Source organism: Theobroma cacao, chromosome 5 (assembly GCF_053813885.1).
Source record: "Theobroma cacao isolate CCN51 chromosome 5, ASM5381388v1, whole genome shotgun sequence".
In the NCBI taxonomy this organism is placed as follows: Eukaryota; Viridiplantae; Streptophyta; class Magnoliopsida; order Malvales; family Malvaceae; genus Theobroma; species Theobroma cacao.
This window is the reverse complement of record NC_142643.1, coordinates 1,783,227-1,802,415: the sequence shown is the minus strand read 5'-3', so window position 1 is coordinate 1,802,415 and position 19,189 is coordinate 1,783,227. Positions and strand designations below refer to the sequence as shown.

General features: G+C 37.2%; 4 protein-coding genes across 8 annotated transcripts; 3 read left to right on the top strand and 1 right to left on the bottom strand.

The window, feature by feature from the left end:
* Window positions 1-955: 955 nt before the first annotated feature.
* LOC18597745 (oxysterol-binding protein-related protein 3A) lies at window positions 956-5,188 on the top strand. The gene is made up of 10 exons (XM_007026941.3): window positions 956-1,217; window positions 1,547-1,640; window positions 2,267-2,383; window positions 2,482-2,554; window positions 2,635-2,753; window positions 2,895-3,016; window positions 3,368-3,544; window positions 3,790-3,934; window positions 4,497-4,675; window positions 4,805-5,188. The coding sequence occupies exons 1-10, from the start codon at window positions 1,120-1,122 to the stop codon at window positions 5,049-5,051; spliced, it is 1,371 nt and encodes a 456-aa protein (XP_007027003.2). The 5' UTR covers window positions 956-1,119; the 3' UTR covers window positions 5,052-5,188.
* A 219-nt stretch (window positions 5,189-5,407) lies between these two features.
* LOC18597744 (telomere repeat-binding protein 5-like) lies at window positions 5,408-10,483 on the top strand. Of its 3 annotated transcripts, none has more exons than XM_088806270.1 (11): window positions 5,408-5,700; window positions 5,891-5,963; window positions 6,607-6,756; window positions 6,842-7,649; window positions 7,878-8,069; window positions 8,175-8,237; window positions 8,339-8,418; window positions 8,774-8,985; window positions 9,178-9,492; window positions 9,580-9,643; window positions 10,102-10,483. In XM_088806270.1, exons 3-11 carry the CDS (start codon window positions 6,676-6,678, stop codon window positions 10,243-10,245), a joined length of 1,959 nt encoding a protein of 652 aa, XP_088662396.1. In that variant the 5' UTR covers window positions 5,408-5,700; window positions 5,891-5,963; window positions 6,607-6,675; the 3' UTR covers window positions 10,246-10,483. The 3 variants fall into 3 exon arrangements, with proteins under 3 accessions (XP_088662396.1, XP_017977086.2, XP_007026999.3); XM_018121597.2 differs by lacking the exon at window positions 5,891-5,963 and having other exon boundaries at window positions 5,409-5,700; window positions 6,842-7,241; window positions 7,404-7,649; XM_007026937.3 differs by lacking the exon at window positions 5,891-5,963 and having other exon boundaries at window positions 5,410-5,700.
* A 1,767-nt stretch (window positions 10,484-12,250) lies between these two features.
* LOC18597743 (GRAS family transcription factor) lies at window positions 12,251-16,766 on the top strand. Of its 3 annotated transcripts, none has more exons than XM_007026936.3 (2): window positions 12,251-15,232; window positions 16,641-16,766. In XM_007026936.3, exon 1 carries the CDS (start codon window positions 12,895-12,897, stop codon window positions 15,160-15,162), a length of 2,268 nt encoding a protein of 755 aa, XP_007026998.2. In that variant the 5' UTR covers window positions 12,251-12,894; the 3' UTR covers window positions 15,163-15,232; window positions 16,641-16,766. The 3 variants fall into 3 exon arrangements, with proteins under 3 accessions (XP_007026998.2, XP_017976817.1, XP_017976816.1); XM_018121328.2 differs by lacking the exon at window positions 16,641-16,766 and adding an exon at window positions 15,387-15,742; XM_018121327.2 differs by lacking the exon at window positions 16,641-16,766 and adding an exon at window positions 15,346-15,742 and having other exon boundaries at window positions 12,252-15,232.
* Window positions 16,765-19,098, bottom strand: LOC18597741 (membrane protein insertion efficiency factor). Its single transcript, XM_007026933.3, has 5 exons — window positions 18,695-19,098; window positions 18,524-18,583; window positions 18,282-18,422; window positions 18,114-18,198; window positions 16,765-17,160 (listed from the first exon to the last, which is right to left on the bottom strand). Exons 1-4 carry the CDS (start codon window positions 18,885-18,887, stop codon window positions 18,140-18,142), a joined length of 453 nt encoding a protein of 150 aa, XP_007026995.3. The 5' UTR covers window positions 18,888-19,098; the 3' UTR covers window positions 16,765-17,160; window positions 18,114-18,139.
* Window positions 19,099-19,189: the final 91 nt, after the last annotated feature.

Below are 19,189 nucleotides of genomic sequence, written 5' to 3'. Positions count from 1 at the left end.
AATTTTCGGTGTTGAAAATTGTTTAGTTAATCAAACAAAATTAATTAAAAAAACAAATGCTTTAGATAAAAAAAATTAAGTTGCTTAGATTTACACCAAACTAAATTATGATGTTAGTACGACATTTCAATCAAAGTCCTTTATAATTAAATTTCAATTGAGACAACCTCATTATTATACCATTAGAATTATCAATAATTCATAGCTGATGACGTAATTAGAGATATTCAACTAGCGTTAAAAGTTTTATATTTTAGCTTTGTCATGTCACGCACATCACAAGAAATTTAATTTTATGTCATCAACTTTTATTTTGATTAAGCAATATGTTACGTTAAATTTTATATATATAAAAAGTAACTGTTGTAATTAAAAATAATATATTATATGTTTTTTTTATAGAATAATGATTTAATTTAATAAAATAAAAAATAAAAAGTTTGATTATGTATAATTAAAAAAATAATTGAATATAAGAATTCCATTAAAAAACGCATATATTTCAAAATATTGTTATTATTAAAGTTATTGATGAATTATCAATAATTCAAAGTTGATGACATAATTAAAGATAATTCAACTGACCTTATACTTTTATAATTATAACCTTGAAAGGTCCAAGCTCTAGAAAAAGAGTCTTTGCCGCCGCTGGCAATAATCAAAGTGGCAAACTCCAAAGCTACTTTGTCCATTTCATTTTCTTAACGCGGGCAAAGGGGAAGGAAAGAGCCATATGAGCGAACACGGACAAGCCACAGGAACCCTTCAGGCTTGCCTGATAAGGAACCGTGGTTCGTACCAGGTGCACTCCGGGCGTAACCTTCTTCGAAAGCCCGCCTCACTCGTTCTCCAATCAACACGTGGCGAAACTCACGAGGAAAAAAATCCTCCAATTTTGACTTCAAAACAAAGAACCGCCAACCAGCATATGTGCTCGTCTTCGCTGTTTCCTATCATTAAAAAAGTATATTACAAATATTCCCATAATTTTGTCATAAACAAATCTTAAATATTAAAAATTCATCTCTCTTATTAGAACCTCTTCTTCTCTTTCGAGTTTCGCTTCAAAACAAGACGAGCTTCGATTTATTTTTTGTTCTTCAAAAGTAATTTACAGAGATGGCGCCGAATGATCCGAAACAAAGCGGTGGTTTCTTTTCTTCGATCGCGAACAGTTTGTCTAATTTTGGTAGCGCCATGACTAAATCAGTCAACGGGTATTAAGATCTATCCTCTAATTTTTTTATCCTTTAATTTATTGTTTTTGTCCAATTTCCCTTTTCTTGGATCTATGTTTTATTTTTTGAAATGAAAGTTGATTGCTTCGATCTCGACGTGGATATTCCTTTTGGTTCATTTCTGAATTTATTGTTTTGATTACTGATTGCACGATAATTATGGTTTAGAAAGGAATCGATGTATCAGATCTATGATTTTGTTAAAGCTGCTTAGAGGATTTAGTTGGATGAACTAAACTAAATGTGTTAAAAAAAAGGTTTTAATTCAATTGAGAATTCACGGTGTTTTCTTTTATATGTATATACAGTTTATTGGGATATGAAGGGCTGGAAGTTGTTAATCCAGAAGGCGGGACAGAAGATGCCGAAGAGGAAGCAAGGAGAGGAAGGTGGAAACAGGAGGTACGCTTAATTGTCTGCGTTTTTTGTATGAATTGAAGAAAAAAGGAACAAAAACCGTTACCTCAGTCATTAGTCCTGTCTTATGCATTTGTATCATGATGTTTCCAATTGAACAATGCAGTGCTAGTAATGTCATTTAAATCTTAAGTAGGTGTAATTACTGTTATCACTTGGCAGGGTTATATGGTAGTAACATTGATCTTTACATTGCTACTGATGTAAAAGAAAACGTAGGCTAACAGGGTTGAACTGATTGTATTGGAACATATGAAACATTTTTTATCAGTAGGTAATGGAAATAAGACCTTGGGTACAGGCTACTTGCTCTGTTTATATGTTATTTAGAACTTGAATGTCTCTCAGGATGCGACCCTTAGGAAAAGAAGCTGAGTTTGGCTGCCGGCTACTAATAGACTAGCATACTTAAACATTTTTTTTTTGAAATTTAGCATACTTAACATTTAGTTTAGAAATGAATATCTCGCCTTGTGAATGCTGAAGTTTTCTTTCACATACTACATGATAAGATTTTCTATGCAAGACCATGTTATCTGGGTTCAAATGATAAGATTAGCGGTATATTAATTTGTATGTGCATGTGCACACCACTTTCTCTTGTCTAACAGGAGAGGGACAGTTACTGGAAAATGATGCAAAAGTATATAGGATCTGATGTCACATCAATGGTGACACTTCCAGTTCTTATCTTTGAGCCAATGTCAATGTTGCAGAAAATGGTTGAGGTTTGTGTTTACATATCAAACTTCATTGCTGTAAAGATATTGCTGTATTTGGTTCTTTTCTGTTTGTGGGAATTTATCGATCTCATTGTCCGTGACAGTTGATGGAATACTCCTACCTGCTAGATCTAGCTGATGAATGTGAGGATCCTTACATGCGAATGGTGTACACCAGTAAGAATTCTTTGAACTTCTCTTTTTCTCCTTGTCTCTTTGTGTGTTTGATAAGATGGACTCATCGTAGCTAATTGCAGCATCATGGGCTATATCTGTCTACTATGCCTACCAACGTACCTGGAAACCATTTAATCCTATACTTGGTGAAACTTATGAAATGGTTAATCATGGCGGCATTACTTTTATAGCTGAGCAGGTGGGTTTTTTAGACCTAAGTCTTGGTTTATTTTTCCTTTCACTTTGATTCTATGGGTTATTGTTTCTGACATTGTTTTTGTATAATTTTTCTAAATGGCTGCTATTTTAAAAGCCTTGTTTGACATTTTGTCCCTTTCAGGTTAGTCATCACCCCCCAATGAGTGCTGGTCATGCTGAAAATGAGCATTTTATTTATGATATATCTTCAAAAGTTAAAACCAAATTTTTGGGAAACTCAATTGATATCTATCCGCTTGGAAGGTACAACGTGCTCTCTTTCATAACTAATGTCATAACAAGAGGCTTATTATTCTTTTTTTTTTCTTTCAATTTCACCGTCATCTACATCATTAGCATCTTTTATAAGCTAGTAGAACTGGAATTAATCTCCAGATTTTGTCAAAATTTATAATAATTTCTCATTTTGGTTATGCAAACTTTTCTTCTTGCAGTTTTATTATTTTTGCTGCTAGAATTTTCTACTTGTAGTTGTTTAATATGGTTTAAAAAATAAAGCAGGGTTTTTTAATGTGTGAGTTCTTGTGATTTAGCATGTTTTTAAAGTTTGCAGATTGTACCCTTGCATAGATTCTGAAATAATTTTATGTGCAGGACCCGTGTGACCCTCAAGAGAGATGGTGTAGTTCTTGATTTGGTGCCTCCTCCCACAAAAGTTAACAACTTAATTTTTGGACGAACTTGGGTTGATTCACCAGGGGAGATGGTCATGACAAACCTGACAACAGGGGACAAAGCTGTACTGTATTTTCAACCATGCGGTTGGTTTGGGTATGGTTTTATTCTCAGAAAGTACTGTTGATTTTCTTTGGCTTAATCTGTAGGCATTAGCTGCCAGGCATTTTCCTCTTTCACTCCTTTGAAGATAAAAGGAAATAAGAAAAAAGCTCATCAAGGCTATGAAAGATTTTCACTTGATAAGGTTTAATATTAGCAGTTAGCTATTAGTTTCATCTGTCAATTTGTACCATATATTAACGAAATATAATTTAACTTTGGATCTTGGTTGTTCACAGGGCTGGTCGGTATGAGATTGATGGATATGTATATAATGCCGCTGAGGAACCGAAGATATTGATGACTGGGAAATGGAATGAGTCCATGAGTTATCAACCTTGTGACAGTGAAGGGGAACCACTTCCGGGCACTGAACTAAAGGAGGTTAGTTCTTTTAATTCTTTAGTTGTTTGCATCTTTTATTCGTCCATAAACACTCCCCTAGTTTTCTTGATGCTTGTACTCTGGAATTTACTTTCCCATCAAACCTTTAGCAGAACAATGCCGACTTATGTTTTTTTACTTGCGACTCTTGACCAGAAAGCAGATTATTCATGATGAGCCTTTCCTCAAGTGACTAAATTTAATTTTTGAAACAAATTTGCCTTCAAATGATGAAAAACAAACTTTTTCCTCTTACTGCGTGAGATTATCATACCTTTCTAATAGCTTTCCATGTAAAAAATAAAAGGTGCTACTTCTAACAATGAACAACCGAAACCTGGTGCAAATTAACTGCTACACATGGTGAATATTGGAGTTTTCTGGGTTTCTTACAACATTTTCTTGATTAACATGATTAATCTTTTGATTAAAAGTTTGAAGCAGTCAAGGACTGATATGCTTAGCTGTGCTAGTAAATTTTTTGAAGTTTCCTAACAAACAAAAAAAGCTATATCCCTGATGCCGAACTGCTTGTAATCACTCCGTTGTTGCTGTTACACAGGCATGGAAAGTTGCTGATGCTCCGAAGAACGATAAATTCCAGTACACATATTTTGCGCATAAGATTAACAGCTTTGATACTGCTCCCCAGAAGCTATTAGCATCTGATTCTCGTTTACGCCCTGATAGATATGCCCTAGAGCAGGGCGATCTCACTAAGGCTGGTTTGGAAAAGAGCAGGTCTCTCTCTCTCAAATTAGATTTTGTATTTTATATTTACCTTTGTGCACTTATCATTATTTAGTGGTACTTGTCTATTTCATTCTCTTTTCTGTCTTAACCATTTTGCCAACTTTCTTTGTTGTTTAGTATGGAGGAAAGACAGAGAGCTGAGAAGAAAAACAGAGAGGAAAAGGGCCATAAGTTCACTCCCAAATGGTTCGATGTCACCAACGAAGTCGCAACCACTCCATGGGGTGACTTGGAAGTGTACCAGTACAACGGCAAGTACACCCAACACCGGGCCGCCATAGATAGCTCAAGCAGCGGTGAAGAGATTGACGTTAGGTCAATTGAGTTCAACCCGTGGCAGTACGAAGATTTGGCTGCCAACTAAAAGCCTATCTTACGATCATTGCGTCGCCTGTATAATATATACTTTTTGTTTCTTTTACACTTGGTTTTGTATTGGCTAGTGTCTAGAACAATTAAATATGGTTTTTCAGTTCTGTTTTATTCACAATTTCCCCAGAATTTTGTTGTTGTTCTTATTTTATTCCTTTGATCCATTTTATACTATTTTATTGATTTTGGTTCCATTCAGCAAAACTTTTTGTACCATAAGAGAAAGAGGAAAAAAAACAGGGAAGCTGGAATCGGTGATCTTTAACATTTCAATTTTACAATTATCCAGAATTACTGCAAAAAGAAATAAGCGAAATTTTATGTGAATGAGATAAGATTAACCGAAATGGCTCGACAGGCTTCCACGTGTCCGCTCAGAACTGATAGAGACAGGAGTGGATCAACCAAAACGGAGGAACAGGTCCAACTTGTTTTTGTTTTTTGCTTCGAACTACAGTGAACAGCAAACTCATGGATTCTCCTCACCGGTTATTCCAGTTAAAAGCCCAGAAATAATACAAGTAGTTCTTCTTGAGGGTTTAACCACAAATTAAAAAAAGTTGGTAGGTTTGTGTGGTTTCCACTTTCCACTGGGGTTTATGTTGATTAGGGACCAAACTCAAAAAACCCATCTATGAAAGGTTATTTTTTTTTTTTTAATATTTTGACATTATTTTTTGATTTACTATTCTTTACTACTATCATTGTTCTTGGATGTGGAACGTGTCAGGGTTTTTTTTTTTTTTTGCTTTTTTTGTTTTGGTTTAATCCTTTTCATCTTTTTAATTTGGAAAAAATAAGGAATTTTTGTCCCTCATTCCTCTGGTTCAGATTTCTGAAATTGCAGGGATTGGAGAAACATGTTTTAGGGTGTGAAGTGCATTTTCCTCTACCCTTCTTAAATGTTAAGTGTTCTTCTGTCTGACTTTTGTTTTTTTGTTGGAGGGGTGTTGAATTGTTGAAACAGTGGTGTTCAGGTTTATGGCTTGTAAATCATTTTTTCCATTTCCTGGCCATTTGGTAGATAGCTTGCATTATACTTGTATAACATCAAGAAATCATTGTCTTTTTTCTTATGATTTTCCTTTATCAATAAGATTTGGAATTGCTGGATTTCAAACTTTGTTTGTTCCATATCCATTGCTCTATATAGAGTGGAAATCAGTGGATCTAAATAAGGTTAAGCATTGCCTCATTCATAGTTGAAGGAGATGCCATTGCTTGTTTTTTACATGCCTCTGTTTCTGTCTTTTCTTGTTTGACAAAATCTCTTGTTGAACTTGATGAAGTTCCACTCTTTGAATCTAACATTGTAACTTTACTCTAAATCCAAGTTTTTTTTTTTTCCTTTTCTGGCGGATTTTATGTTAATATATGAATTAGTTAATGACTTATTACTGCTGCATATTATGCCTGAATGTACTTTATTCCCAACTATGTTATGCAAATGGTGAACTAGTTTTCTCAAGTAAGGAAGTGGGCGTAGTGGGTTTTAGTTTTCATATTCTTGAATCTTTCTGATTGTTGAATACGTTTGTTTGCTGCAGTGTCTATGTTGTTCAAGCCTGCCAGTTAATTTTGCTTAATGAATTCATTTTTCAATGAATGCCTAAGACATGGTGTCGGGGACGAGATTGGACTATGGTTTCAGTGGCTACCAGGTCCCTGTGTTTCCTCGAGCTTCTAGATCAGCAAGGGTAAAGAAATGCTACCATTTTGGGGTTTTATTTATTTGTGTTAAAAATGCTGTTCTGATTTGTCATTGTTGACTGCTGGTTTTAGGGTAGGGTGCCAATTAGGAAGAAGGGTGGGAACAGTCAGAAACATGCATTTGAAATTTTGGCTAGTGTAGCTGGTGAACTCTTGCAGGAAAGTAAAATTTTTGTGCCTCCTAATTGTAAAGAGGATCAGCAAAATACTCCTAAAAATATTGTTTTGAAGGAACGGGATGAGGGGCAATTGTCAAAGTGCAACCATTCTGTTCAGGAAACTCATGATGAGAAAACCTTTATTCAAGGTTACCATCAAATCTATACATTGAATAAGTTTTCACATTCCCAGGATCGGTTTAATTTGAAAGCATGTTCAAGTATAAAGAGCTTCGATCAGTCAGAGAAGTTATGTTTGGCTGATCAGTTGGCCAATGTCAATGATAGAAATGCAAGCCCTTCTGCTAAAATAGGTAATTCTTCTCTTGTATCTGGGGAATTTTCTGAAGGGCAAATAGAGGATGCAGGAGCTGAGCTTTCAAGTATTCAAAGTGTTAAAAGTGCAACTCTTCCAGTTACAGGCAGTTTTGATATGTTGGAAATGGACTGTAAACCTCATGCTTTATTCTGTTCAGAAAGCAAGTTAAAGGCATCATTGTTCGAGGACTGGATAACTCTTCGTCCTTCTGGGCATGCTGATAATATAGAGACAGTTGATAGAGATGATGACGAGAATGACACTGGGTGCACTCAGGCTGCCACCACAGTGAAGGCCTTTAGGCTGCCATCAGATGTGGCAGATCAAAGAATTAAGAACCTGTCTGCAGGCAGACATTGGAGAGTATCTCCAAATTTGAATGGTGGGGCTTCCTTTAAAAATGGTATATGCCCATTCTGTGGTTTAATTAATACTGGATTGTGCTCTTGTAGTATGAATGCAATTGTAATGTCATGATACGGTCTATTGAATTCCCTGAAGTTTGCAACTAATAATAAGTTCTTGCGCATGTTACTGGATATGGTAGGCTTTCATTTCTGTATTTGTTCTTTTAGCATCATGAATCTACCTAATTGATTAAATGACATTTTCCAATTTATCATATTTCTAGATGGGAAAAGAAGATCATTTTTTCGTAATGGGAGAACTAGTTATACTCGTCAAAGATCACAGAGGATCTCTCCTTTCAACAGAAGGAAGTTGTTTAATCAATTCCCATTCTCTGTGCCTGATCGAGGCTTTCAGTTTGAAGACAAATTTAATTCTGCTGACAAGAGAAGCAATTGTGACAACTGTACTGCAGGTGGAATAAAACATTGCTGCCAGCTTTCAATTTTCTTTATTTTGTGGTCTTAGGATATAGGGATCTATTCAGTTTTGGCTGAATAATCCAAGCTCTTACATGCAGCTGTTGGAGTGGCATCCTCAGTTGCAAGACGACATTCGCAACCTGGACCCAGAGACCGTAATGGTATAAGGGCCTTTGACGTAATGTTTTAGTACATAAACTGATGGCTGTATGATCCAGGCATGCTCTAACTTTTCTTCCTTTCTTGTTTTTGGTTTGTTCAGTGAAGCTTCGTATCAAATCCTTCAAGGTTCCAGAGCTCTTCGTTGAGATTCCTACAACTGCTACTGTTGGTTCACTGAAAGTATGCAGCACTGCCTTCGTTGCTGTTGTTTCATAGCATGCTTCCCTTCTATTTTTCTTTCTAACTTTTAACGTAAAAAGTTTTATCCCATGGAGTAACAAAAAGAGCGAATATATTTTTTGAACTATAATTCTTTGCATCTTCTTAGGATGGGAGCATAAGATCATAATCATATTCATGTTATTAGATAACATGCTTGTTCTTATCAGACAAATGGTTCTCTTGTCTCTTTGATATTTTAAGCAATAACATACGGCCTTATCAGACCTTTTGTTTATCTTCATGGGTAAGAGGTCAAGCAAACTGGTTCCATGTTTGCACATTGCTGATAATTAACATCTAATGGTTTTTGTAGAGGACAGTCATGGAGGCAGTAACTACTGTACTGGGAGATGGCTTACATGTTGGTATCTTTCTTCAAGGAAAGAAGGTTAGGGATGACAGCAAAACTCTATTTCAGACTGGTATTTCTCAAGATCACAAGCATCGTAATTTGGGATTTGCGTTGGAGCCCAGACATGCACAAATTATACCACCTCCAGGCCCAGGAGAGCAGGGGCTAACAAGGTAAGTGTTTGGTGTATGTAAGCTTAAAAGAAGGATGACCTTTTGCTTGTCCCCAATCTTCACCCCTCCTCCCTCCTTTTGTCATTTTGTCTTCACTTCTGTGGCTCATCTTCTCTCTCTCTCTTGCCTAAACTTTTAGTAAGTCAATTATTCCTGTCATCTTTTAATTGTGTTATTATGTTCTATAACCAGGCATGCAACATCTTTGACTCCAGAACCAGGGACTTCTAGTGTCTCTCTTGTTCCTCCTTTGACAAGTTGGAACAGTGGTGCTCAAAGCGACCTTCACTTGGTTTCCTGTCTTTCCAACATATCAGCTGATAGAACTATTCCAAATTCCCAATCTCTGGTGTCAATCCCAGCAATTAGTGTGGAGGCATTGGCTGTGGTTCCCTTTCATCATAGACCTGGGTGTCATGAGTTTGTCCAGCGTCGCATTAGAAGACCGTTTTCTGTTGCGGAAGTAGAAGCATTGGTTCAGGCAGTTGAGAAACTAGGAACTGGAAGGTTACTTTTATGATTGTCCTTTGTTGACGAATATTTGATTGCAGGCTTGCTGTGCTCCGGATCCTTAGCTTCTTTCAAATTTTGTAGGTGGCGTGATGTCAAATTGGGTGCTTTTGACAATGCAAAACATCGTACATATGTGGATTTGAAGGTGAATAATCCATTTTAGTTTGTGCTTCTGTTTGGAATTTTATGCTTGTCATGATGTGTACTAAATTGTATGACTCTGCCCATAATGCTTGTCATGATGGTTCAATTGACTGACATCTAACCTTTATTGCCATTTTATTATACTGTCCATAGTGCTTAGTTTGCACTTGCTCTGCTCACTACACCATAGATTAGGCTCTCTTTTGTGGTGGAGTCTTGGAACACATGGGAATTCTACTCTTCTGTATGCATTACTGAATATCTTTACATCAACAGTGTGTTTTTTGTGTAAAATATAAGTTTAGTTCTTTCAAGGTTTTCTTCCGTCATCATTCTTCCAGGTTTTGATTTTTTAAACCACAACTTATTCCATTAGGTTAAGATTCTCTATTTGTTAAATGTTGTATATCTATGTTAGAGGATTGTCACCGATTTATATGTTTTATGGGGATGGTACAGGATAAGTGGAAGACATTGGTCCATACAGCAAGAATCTCCCCTCAGCAAAGGAGGGGAGAACCTGTGCCACAGGAGCTTTTAGACAGGGTCCTAGCTGCCCATGCCTACTGGTCTAGACACCAGGCCAAGCAAAAGCTCAAATAAGCTGTCTGAGGTTTTACTAGGTCTCTGTTCAATCTTGTAAATCTGTGATGTAATGAAATTTCTGTAAATGAAAATTATGTAGCATGCTCACATTCAATGTGATCTACAACCAAATTGCTTTCATTGGATAGAGTTTGGTTCCTTGTAGATAGCTTTAAGTTAATTTGCCGACATTGTTTCCTTATTTGGTTCCAACATGAAATATTAATAAATTATCTTCATGAAAGAATTCATGAAATTCTCTCTGTCGTCTTAAAAACATTCTTCCCAGTCTTCTTCTTGGATAAAGACCAACTAGAGATCCAATTCTGGTGCTTACTACGGTGGGAAATGAGACTAAAATTCTGATGCCCTGCAGGATAGATGTTACATGATGATGTGAATAAAGTGCCATTGGGGTGAAAACAGAATGAATTTATTTCTGGCAGCTGCCTCTACCCTGGTGTTTCTTGATAAAGACCAAGTAGAAATAAAGCTTTTGCTCTTGGAGAATAAAAGAATCCTGAGAAAAAAGTAACTCATGGCAATATTGATAGCTTGAGTGGGAAGCTCACATGGCAATGGGCTGCCCCATCATTGCAAATAATGTTCTGATTCTTAATTTGTGATCATCTGTCTCTACATGATGATTCTTTAGAACAATTTATTATGAAAACCTGGGTGTTCCTTTCATACAATGCCTGCTGCAGATTGGTTTGAACAAAGAAGTGGGCATGATGGAAATTTCAGAAGGTGGGGGTTTAATTTATAAAACTATTTGATTCTCCAATTCTCCAGAACCAAAATATTCTCCAACAGCAGAAAAAGCTTTACATAAAGTTCAACAAAGAAAGGAAAAGATGGATCTGCAGCCCACCAACAGAAAAAGGAAAAAGGTAATGCAAACACTCTCTGTTCTGATAATGCTGATTCCTGTGCATGATCTATACTTATCATACAATGAAAGGCTACACCATTTATCCTTACATAATAAGATAACATTTCTTTTGGGTAATGAATATAAAAACCCAAAAAAGTGTTAACTTGAAATTCTACAATTTGGTGGAGGTGGGAGCATGTTAGCTTCTTGGGCAAAAAGAGTTTATCACAAAGGCCCTTTACCTAATGAAACAAATAAAGAATTTCTTCCATTGATATTCAGTACTTTGAATCTGACTGCTTTTTCTTTCTTGTATTGAACCAAATTAGGAAGATGTTTTGTTCTTCTTTTCAAAGTTAGAGGACATAATAATGCAAACCACAAAGTGGGCAAAGTGCCATAGTTGCTTTTGGTCCTCAACCAGTCCAAGGTTTTTCTTAATCATCATCATTACACAGTGGACAGTTGAAAAAGGTAAAGCCCAAATTTGTACAGCAAGGAAAAGAAGCAATGATGGAATGGATTATTATTATTCCATAATAAATGATTATTATTCTCATTTAGAGGTGAGTTTTCGGAGCAAAGGGATCTCTTGTAGTGAAAATTTCACTACTGGTTTTGGTTTGGGTTTTGTTAAAGGTTATTCATGAAAGACGCGTCGGACCCAAGAAAGAAAAGGAAGTCAACCTACGATGGACACGCACGTTCATGTCCAGACAACAAAGGTACCACTACCAACAAAAAACCAGGACTGTCTCTCTCTCACTCTCCCTCTATGTTCCAACTGAAATTTCGTCTTCACTTCAACGTCTCTTTCTGGGTTTCGGAGGCTGCCGTCCACGTGCATGGCCAAGGTCATCCCCGTAACTTCACCTTCCCAGAAAAAGCCTGACAGCGAGAGTGATTCATTCAACCGCAATGAGATCAGGCCAAAAGGGCAACAACCCAACTCAGGGAAACGCCCCCGGTGAGCCAAAACATAGCTCTCTTACTGACACGTGGAGATTATTCATTGGTTTAAGAGCTAGAGTCCACTCTGTCCTAAGTTAGCAGGGGCCTGGGAAGGGGGAGACAAGATGGCCTGTAGCCGGTTATTTTTTTTTTCTTTTGTTCTTTTGGAGTGCTTAAAAAATTCAATGGCTGTTATTGCTTCACTCTCCTAGGAGAAAAATATACTAATTTTCTCCTTGGGAGTAAAAGACAGCATTAACTACCAACTGGAAATGAAATACACTGCGCTGCCTCCATTTTTCCCTTCTTTCTCTCTCTCTCTCTCTGTTTTTGTCTGCTTTTTGTTTCTCTTCTCTCTTCCAAAGGTACGTTTTTGCTTTTGTTTAACAGGAAAAAGTTGATTGGTTTTTGTGAAAGGGCTTTGATTTCCTTGCTTCTCCTTGTTGACCCTTTGGTATTGGTTCACTGTTGCTGTCACTAAGTTCAATATTCTTCTCTCCTTTTCTTATTCATTGGGTTTTCTCGAAGCCCTGGGGTGGTTAGAACTTAGTCTTATAGGTGAATTTTGCTAAATCTCTTTGGTTTGTTCTTCTCTGATTACTTCTGCAAAATGTGGAATTTGTTAATGGTCCTTTGAAAGTTCTAAGCTTTGATTATATTTTGGAGTTGCTTTGTGTGCTTCAATAGCTTTTTGGGATATAAAGAGTTTGAATAATTGGAAACAAGGAGGTTAACCTATAGAAAAGACAATTCTCTGTTTCTGAAAATAACTTCAGTGCAGTTTGCAATTGTGTTTTTCAAGTTTGGGATTCTTGTTGGGGTTATCTGCTAGAATATAGATGGTTATGGATCCTAGGTTTAGAGGGTTTTCTGGTTTCCAACTGAGGAATCAAACCGTGTCTGTATTTCCGAGTCAACCTGCATCAGTTTTTCCGAATCAGAACTCTGTTGCCGGTCCCAGATTCCAGAACACCTACATAGATCACAACTTTAGGGAATTTGATTACCACCCACCTGATCCAACACCAAGTAATATGGCACCTATTTCAAGTTTGAGCCATGAGGAAGATCCGTCCGAAGACTGTGATTTTTCCGATTCAGTTTTGAGATACATAAACCATATTCTCTTGGAAGAAGATATGGAGGACAAGTCATGTATGCTTCAAGAGTCTTTGGATCTTCAAGCTGCTGAGAAATCATTTTATGATGTCCTTGGCAAGAAGTACCCACCTTCACCTTCCGCTGAACAGAACTCTACTTTTGTTTATGAAAGCGGGGAGAACCCTGATGATAGTTTCGTTGGAAATTATAGTAGTTATTTCAGTAGTTGCAGTGATGGTAGCAGCTACGTTGTTGACACTGGGCGGATGCAAAATTTGGGTGATTATAGTACCACTCAGGCACAAAGTCTTCCTGTTTCTGGCATGTCTCAATCATCGTATAGCTCTTCGATGGCTAGCATAGATGGGCTGATAGAGTCTCCAAATAGTACTCTTCAGGTCCCTGATTGGAATGGTGAAATCCATTCCATTTGGCAATTCAGAAAGGGGGTTGAGGAGGCCAGTAAATTTATTCCAGGAAGCGAGGAGCTTTTTGGTAACTTGGAGGTCTGTGGAGTGGAATCACAGGAGTCCAAAGGGTGGACTAGTGGTTTGGTTGTAAAGGAAGAGAAAAAAGATGAAGGAGAGTACTCACCTACTGGTTCAAAGGGAAAGAAGATTTCTCGCAGAGACGATGTAGAAACTGAAGAAGAGAGGTGCAGCAAGCAGGCAGCAGTTTATTCAGAATCCATTGTGCGATCAGAGATGTTTGATATGGTGCTGCTCTGTAGTTCGGGGAAAGCTCCAACTCATTTTACAAATCTTCGTGAGTCCTTGCGCAATGGAACCAGTAAAAATGTGCGGCAGAATGGACAGTCAAAGGGACCTAATGGTGGAAAAGGCCGTGGTAAGAAGCAAAATGGGAAAAAAGAGGTGGTGGATTTGAGAACGCTCCTGATTCATTGTGCGCAAGCAGTTGCAGCTGATGATCGTAGGAGTGCAAATGAATTGCTAAAGCAAATCAGACAACATACGTCTCGATTTGGAGATGGAAATCAGAGATTAGCTCATTGCTTTGCTGATGGTCTTGAGGCACGCTTGGCTGGTACAGGTAGCCAAATCTATAAAGGCCTTGTCAGTAAGAGAACTTCTGCTTCTGATATCTTGAAAGCTTACCTTCTACATGTTGCTGCATGCCCTTTTAGAAAGGTTTCTCATTTCATCTGTAACAAGACAATCAATGTTGCATCAAGAAAGTCGATGAAGCTTCACGTCATAGATTTTGGTATTCTTTATGGTTTTCAATGGCCCACCCTCATTGAGCGGCTTTCTTTGAGATCTGAAGGGCCTCCAAAGCTTCGGATTACTGGAATAGATTTTCCACAACCTGGTTTTAGGCCAGCTGAGCGAGTTGAGGAAACAGGACGGCGTTTAGCAGCTTATGCCAAAGAGTTCAAGGTGCCATTTCAGTACAATGCCATAGCAAAGAAATGGGATAACATTCGAGTTGAGGAACTTGACATTCACGAGGATGAGTTTGTTGTTGTTAACTGTCTGTATCGTGCTAAGAACTTGCTTGATGAAACTGTGGCAGTAGACAGTCCAAGAAATATTGTTCTCAATCTGATACGGAAGATTAATCCAAATATTTTCATCCATGGGATTATGAATGGGGCCTATAATGCCCCATTCTTTGTCACACGGTTCCGAGAGGCTTTGTTTCATTTCTCTTCAATGTTTGATATGCTTGAAACTATTGTGCCCCGTGAGGATTGGGAGAGGATGCTGATTGAGAAAGAGATTCTTGGCAGGGAGGCCTTGAATGTTATAGCTTGTGAGGGCTGGGAGAGAGTGGAGCGGCCTGAGACGTTCAAGCAGTGGCATGCCCGTAATCTGAGGGCTGGGTTTGTGCAGCTGCCATTTGGAAGGGAGATAGTCAAGGGGGCAACTGAAAGAGTGAGGTCATTCTACCACAAGGATTTTGTAATTGATGAAGATAGCCGCTGGCTGTTGCAAGGATGGAAGGGAAGAATAATTTACGCCCTCTCTGCTTGGAAGCCTGCTTAAGGAGCTTAAATTTCAAAGTCTGCCTTTCTTCTCTTTGGGTGCTCTGACAGGAAAAATTAGGAAAACTAAGGTAATGCTGTTTTCATTTTTTCCTATGTTGTTAATTACTGTATTACTAGCAGATCTGCAGATAAGATAACAGATACATATGGTAACTGATTGCAATGTTCGAATGATTACAAGTCATGCTAAGAGAAGCTGATGGTTATCTGGTTTACTTCTAGAAGACTGACAGTAATTAGAACATCAACAACTTGAAGAACTGGAAAGTGTACACAGCGCTGATTTGTTGTATCTTAGCTGACCTCTTGTGGTTCAATAGGCAACTTGACGACAAGGGAAAGAACTGTAAAATACATATGAACATGTTTACAGTTAACTTGTAGAAGTAGACATTCTATGATGCAAGCTACTGTGAAATTTGCAAAAGCCTGCATTTTTTCAAAGGTTTTTGCAGCTTCTTTCCATCTTTTTATGTCTTTGTATTTGTCCAAAATTCTGAGCAAATTGTATGAAAAAGCACTGATAACATTTGGGTTTCTGCTAAAAAAAAAGGCATGGCATTCAAATGCATTCCAAACATCTATCTAGCTTTTTTTTTCCTCTCAACACAAATTGGTTGACACCAGGCCAAAACCATATAAAACAATGTGTTAGAATTCCATCATTATAGCTTTCAATCAGCATCTGTTGGGAATCTTCTTCTTTTAGAGCCTCCGTCTTTCCAACATCAACCTGGTGGGACCTTCCATTACCTAAAAGGATTGAAGGTTGGTGCTCAAAATATAACCAAGAAGGGCATCTGAAATTAAATATTTCAAATAGCTATACATTGAGGGAATAATCTGCCTCTGCCTTCAGGTTTTGTTAAGCCATTCTAAACTTTCACTTGCATTATGAAACTTAAACCTAAACCTAGTACATGAAAAAGTTACCTTAAGAAATTGGCAAGCAGCTTATGAGGGATTCTCTTTAATGAAAACAACCCAAGTGCCCAAACCATTTCAGAAAAAATATACATACTTTTTTTGGGTGGTTCAATTATCAAAGCCTTTGGAAGACAGTGATTATCACTGTAGAATCTGGCTCCTTCTGCAAAGTTTCAGAGCTGGTAATGGTGGTCCAAACTGAAATGAAGGACAAACATTGTTTGGATTGAGGTAGACTCCCACAATTGAAGCAAATTTGATTCGTCCAACCGTTAAAAACCAATCACATGGAACCTTAGTTGAGGACCATATTCTGTGGGGACCAAATTTATTTGTCCAGATCAGTTACTCTGATATTCCATATGTGTAATTTTCTTCCAAGTGCAGGAAAAATAATCCAAATATGATTGGAAGCTGCAAAATTAAACCAACATGTCATTTTTCTTTTATACATCCAAGAATATTCAGAATACGGATATGAAGGTTATCTAATTCCATAGCTCTATGAAGATCTAATCTCTCTACCCATCCTTTTTTTTTCTCCCTCAGGTTCAGGTGGAGACCAAAGGTCATGAGTAATAGATTGTAGATCCAGCAGAAGATTTGAAAACATAAAGAAATCTTGAGTAATTTTATGCTGCTAGGACTGAAGATGAACCAGAAAAAAAGTACATGTCAAATAGAACAGTATTTGCTCTTGATTCTATTGTACCAAATTTATACAAACAAGATCTTGCAGAACAACTTTCAAATAAAAGACTGTTAACCCTTTGTCAGGGCAAACTCTACCAAGAGGTCCACTCCCATGTGCAGCAATTACATGCTTCCAAATGTCAAAGCAAGAGAAATTTAGACAGAAAGAAAATCAACTGCCTGAATATTGTTCAAGAAATTTTACTCAGCAAGAGGAGGTACAATTGTTTTGTACTAAACAGGACAACTAAATTCAGACACTAGATCACATATTAGCAAAGAATATATGGCCATGGGAGCACAGGAAACAACTATGTTCATTCAACAAACCGACGTGTCCTTTCCATTCCAATGAAACAACCTCCACCGATATTACCTGTCATGAAAAGAAGGAAATCAGATAGGTAGATAAGTTCCTTCCCAGAATGATACAAACAATAGTTACAGCAATTGACTTTTGATAGCCACTTGTTATCACAAATATATAGTGTTTCGCTTGATGCCTTCAAAACGTGACTAGTTTTACCATTCTGATTCAATGTTCAACAGACATATGCCTATGATGGACCAAGTAAACAGATCTTAACATAAATTACTATTCCACCATTCCAATGGCCAGTTGAAAAATCTGAGTTTCGCAAGTTTATGCTTCCATGGGGATTCACTACCAGATATCATGTCATCCTAAAATAATACAGGTCAGGGTATTACTGAAGGATGAAAACTTATCATTCATGTCAAGTTATTTTGAAAAGGTTAATAAACCAGGCAAGTCGATGGTAGAGAAATGAACAGACAGAAGGCGACAGTACAATAAACCCAGTATAGCTATGCTCAAACTGAATAACACTTTCATAGATTCACTATGTTCAACCTTCATTTTAAGCATTACAGTTACATAACTTCTTCTGCAAAATTCACATTTCAAGATTTGCCAAACACAATTCAACATCTTATCTCTCCCTTCCTCAACTTTTTTCCTTATGAAAGCCATACAAACTTTAAGATTTTGATGCTACTTTTGAGTAAGATCAACGGGTTCTGTTCTTTTTGAAACATCATTTTTAAGTTGTTGGGCTTTTGTTGGAAGAAAATAAGACCAAACAACAGTAAGCGTGGAAAAAGGGTACTACTTTTCGAAACCATGTAAATGGAATATGCATCAAAACCTAGAATATGATGATAGTCTTAAAGAGATTAACTATTTTCTTTCTCGCCGCAAGAAAATGTAACACTTAAAAGGATCAATAAAGAACATAAAAATCAATTCCCATTAGAGTTCAGATAATCTGAGAACTACCATGCTTTCAAGTTTAAACCCTTCAATACCTTTAGTAAAACCAAAACAACATCCCTCATTCTTCTGTCGGCCTTTCCTCATCAAACCACCTTGGAGGATCAAAACCAGACCCACCTAATATACAAGGAATTTGCAATTAGAAACAATTATTAATACAATAAATCTATTAAAAAATAAGAAAAGAAAAGTTGAATTACCAAGAGGATTGCAACGGCAAAGACGCCAAGCTGTCAAGACTGTGCCCTTTACAACCCCATATTTCTTGTAAGCTTCCATTGAGTACTCACTACACGTGGGAACAAAACGGCAACTCTTTGGTATCAGAGGCGAGATTTCCCCTGTTTTTTATTCATTGCTTAACTAAAAATCAGTAAGAACAATTCAGATTTTTATATTCTTTCCCCATGAGCTTTCGCAAAAGAAAAAGAAAGAGACTTACTTTTGTAGAATTTAAGCACGGACAACGCAGCTTTAACTCCTAAACTCTCAACTTCATCACCTGATTAAACAAATAAAACCCAATTAAATAAACTAAGAAATTGAAACTTTTGATTGGTTGATTGAATTTTGAGAGAGAGAGAGAGAGAGAGAGAGAGAGAGAGAGAGGGACCTTGGGGAGTGTTTTGGTCAGAGTTTTGAAGCGAGCCATTAGCGGTAAGGTTACGGTGGGCGGGAAAACGAAATCCGGAAATTTGATTTGGAATTCGAGGATCAAAATTGATGGAAATGAAATTAGGGTTCTTGGGTTGAGTTGATAAAGGAAGGAAGGGTATATGGTTGTTAAGGGAGTTAATAACCGCCATGGCAGTTTCAGTGCGTTCCTCTGGAGCGAGATTATTGTCTTATGGAGTAGAATTCTACCAGCTAAAACGACATCGTCTCGTTTGCATATGGCGGTAAACGGTTATCCATCAGGTTCTTTCCCTGGAATATCAACGACAAAAATCTTTTCATAATTATGCTTTTAAGTTATTTGTCTAATTTCTTTAAGAATTTGAACTTAAAAATCACTCATTTTAAATAAAAAACTGATTAAAAAAGGTTTTTTGGGGACTAAAAATAATAATTAGAACAAAAGTAAAGCTATTTAACATGAGGGGAAGCA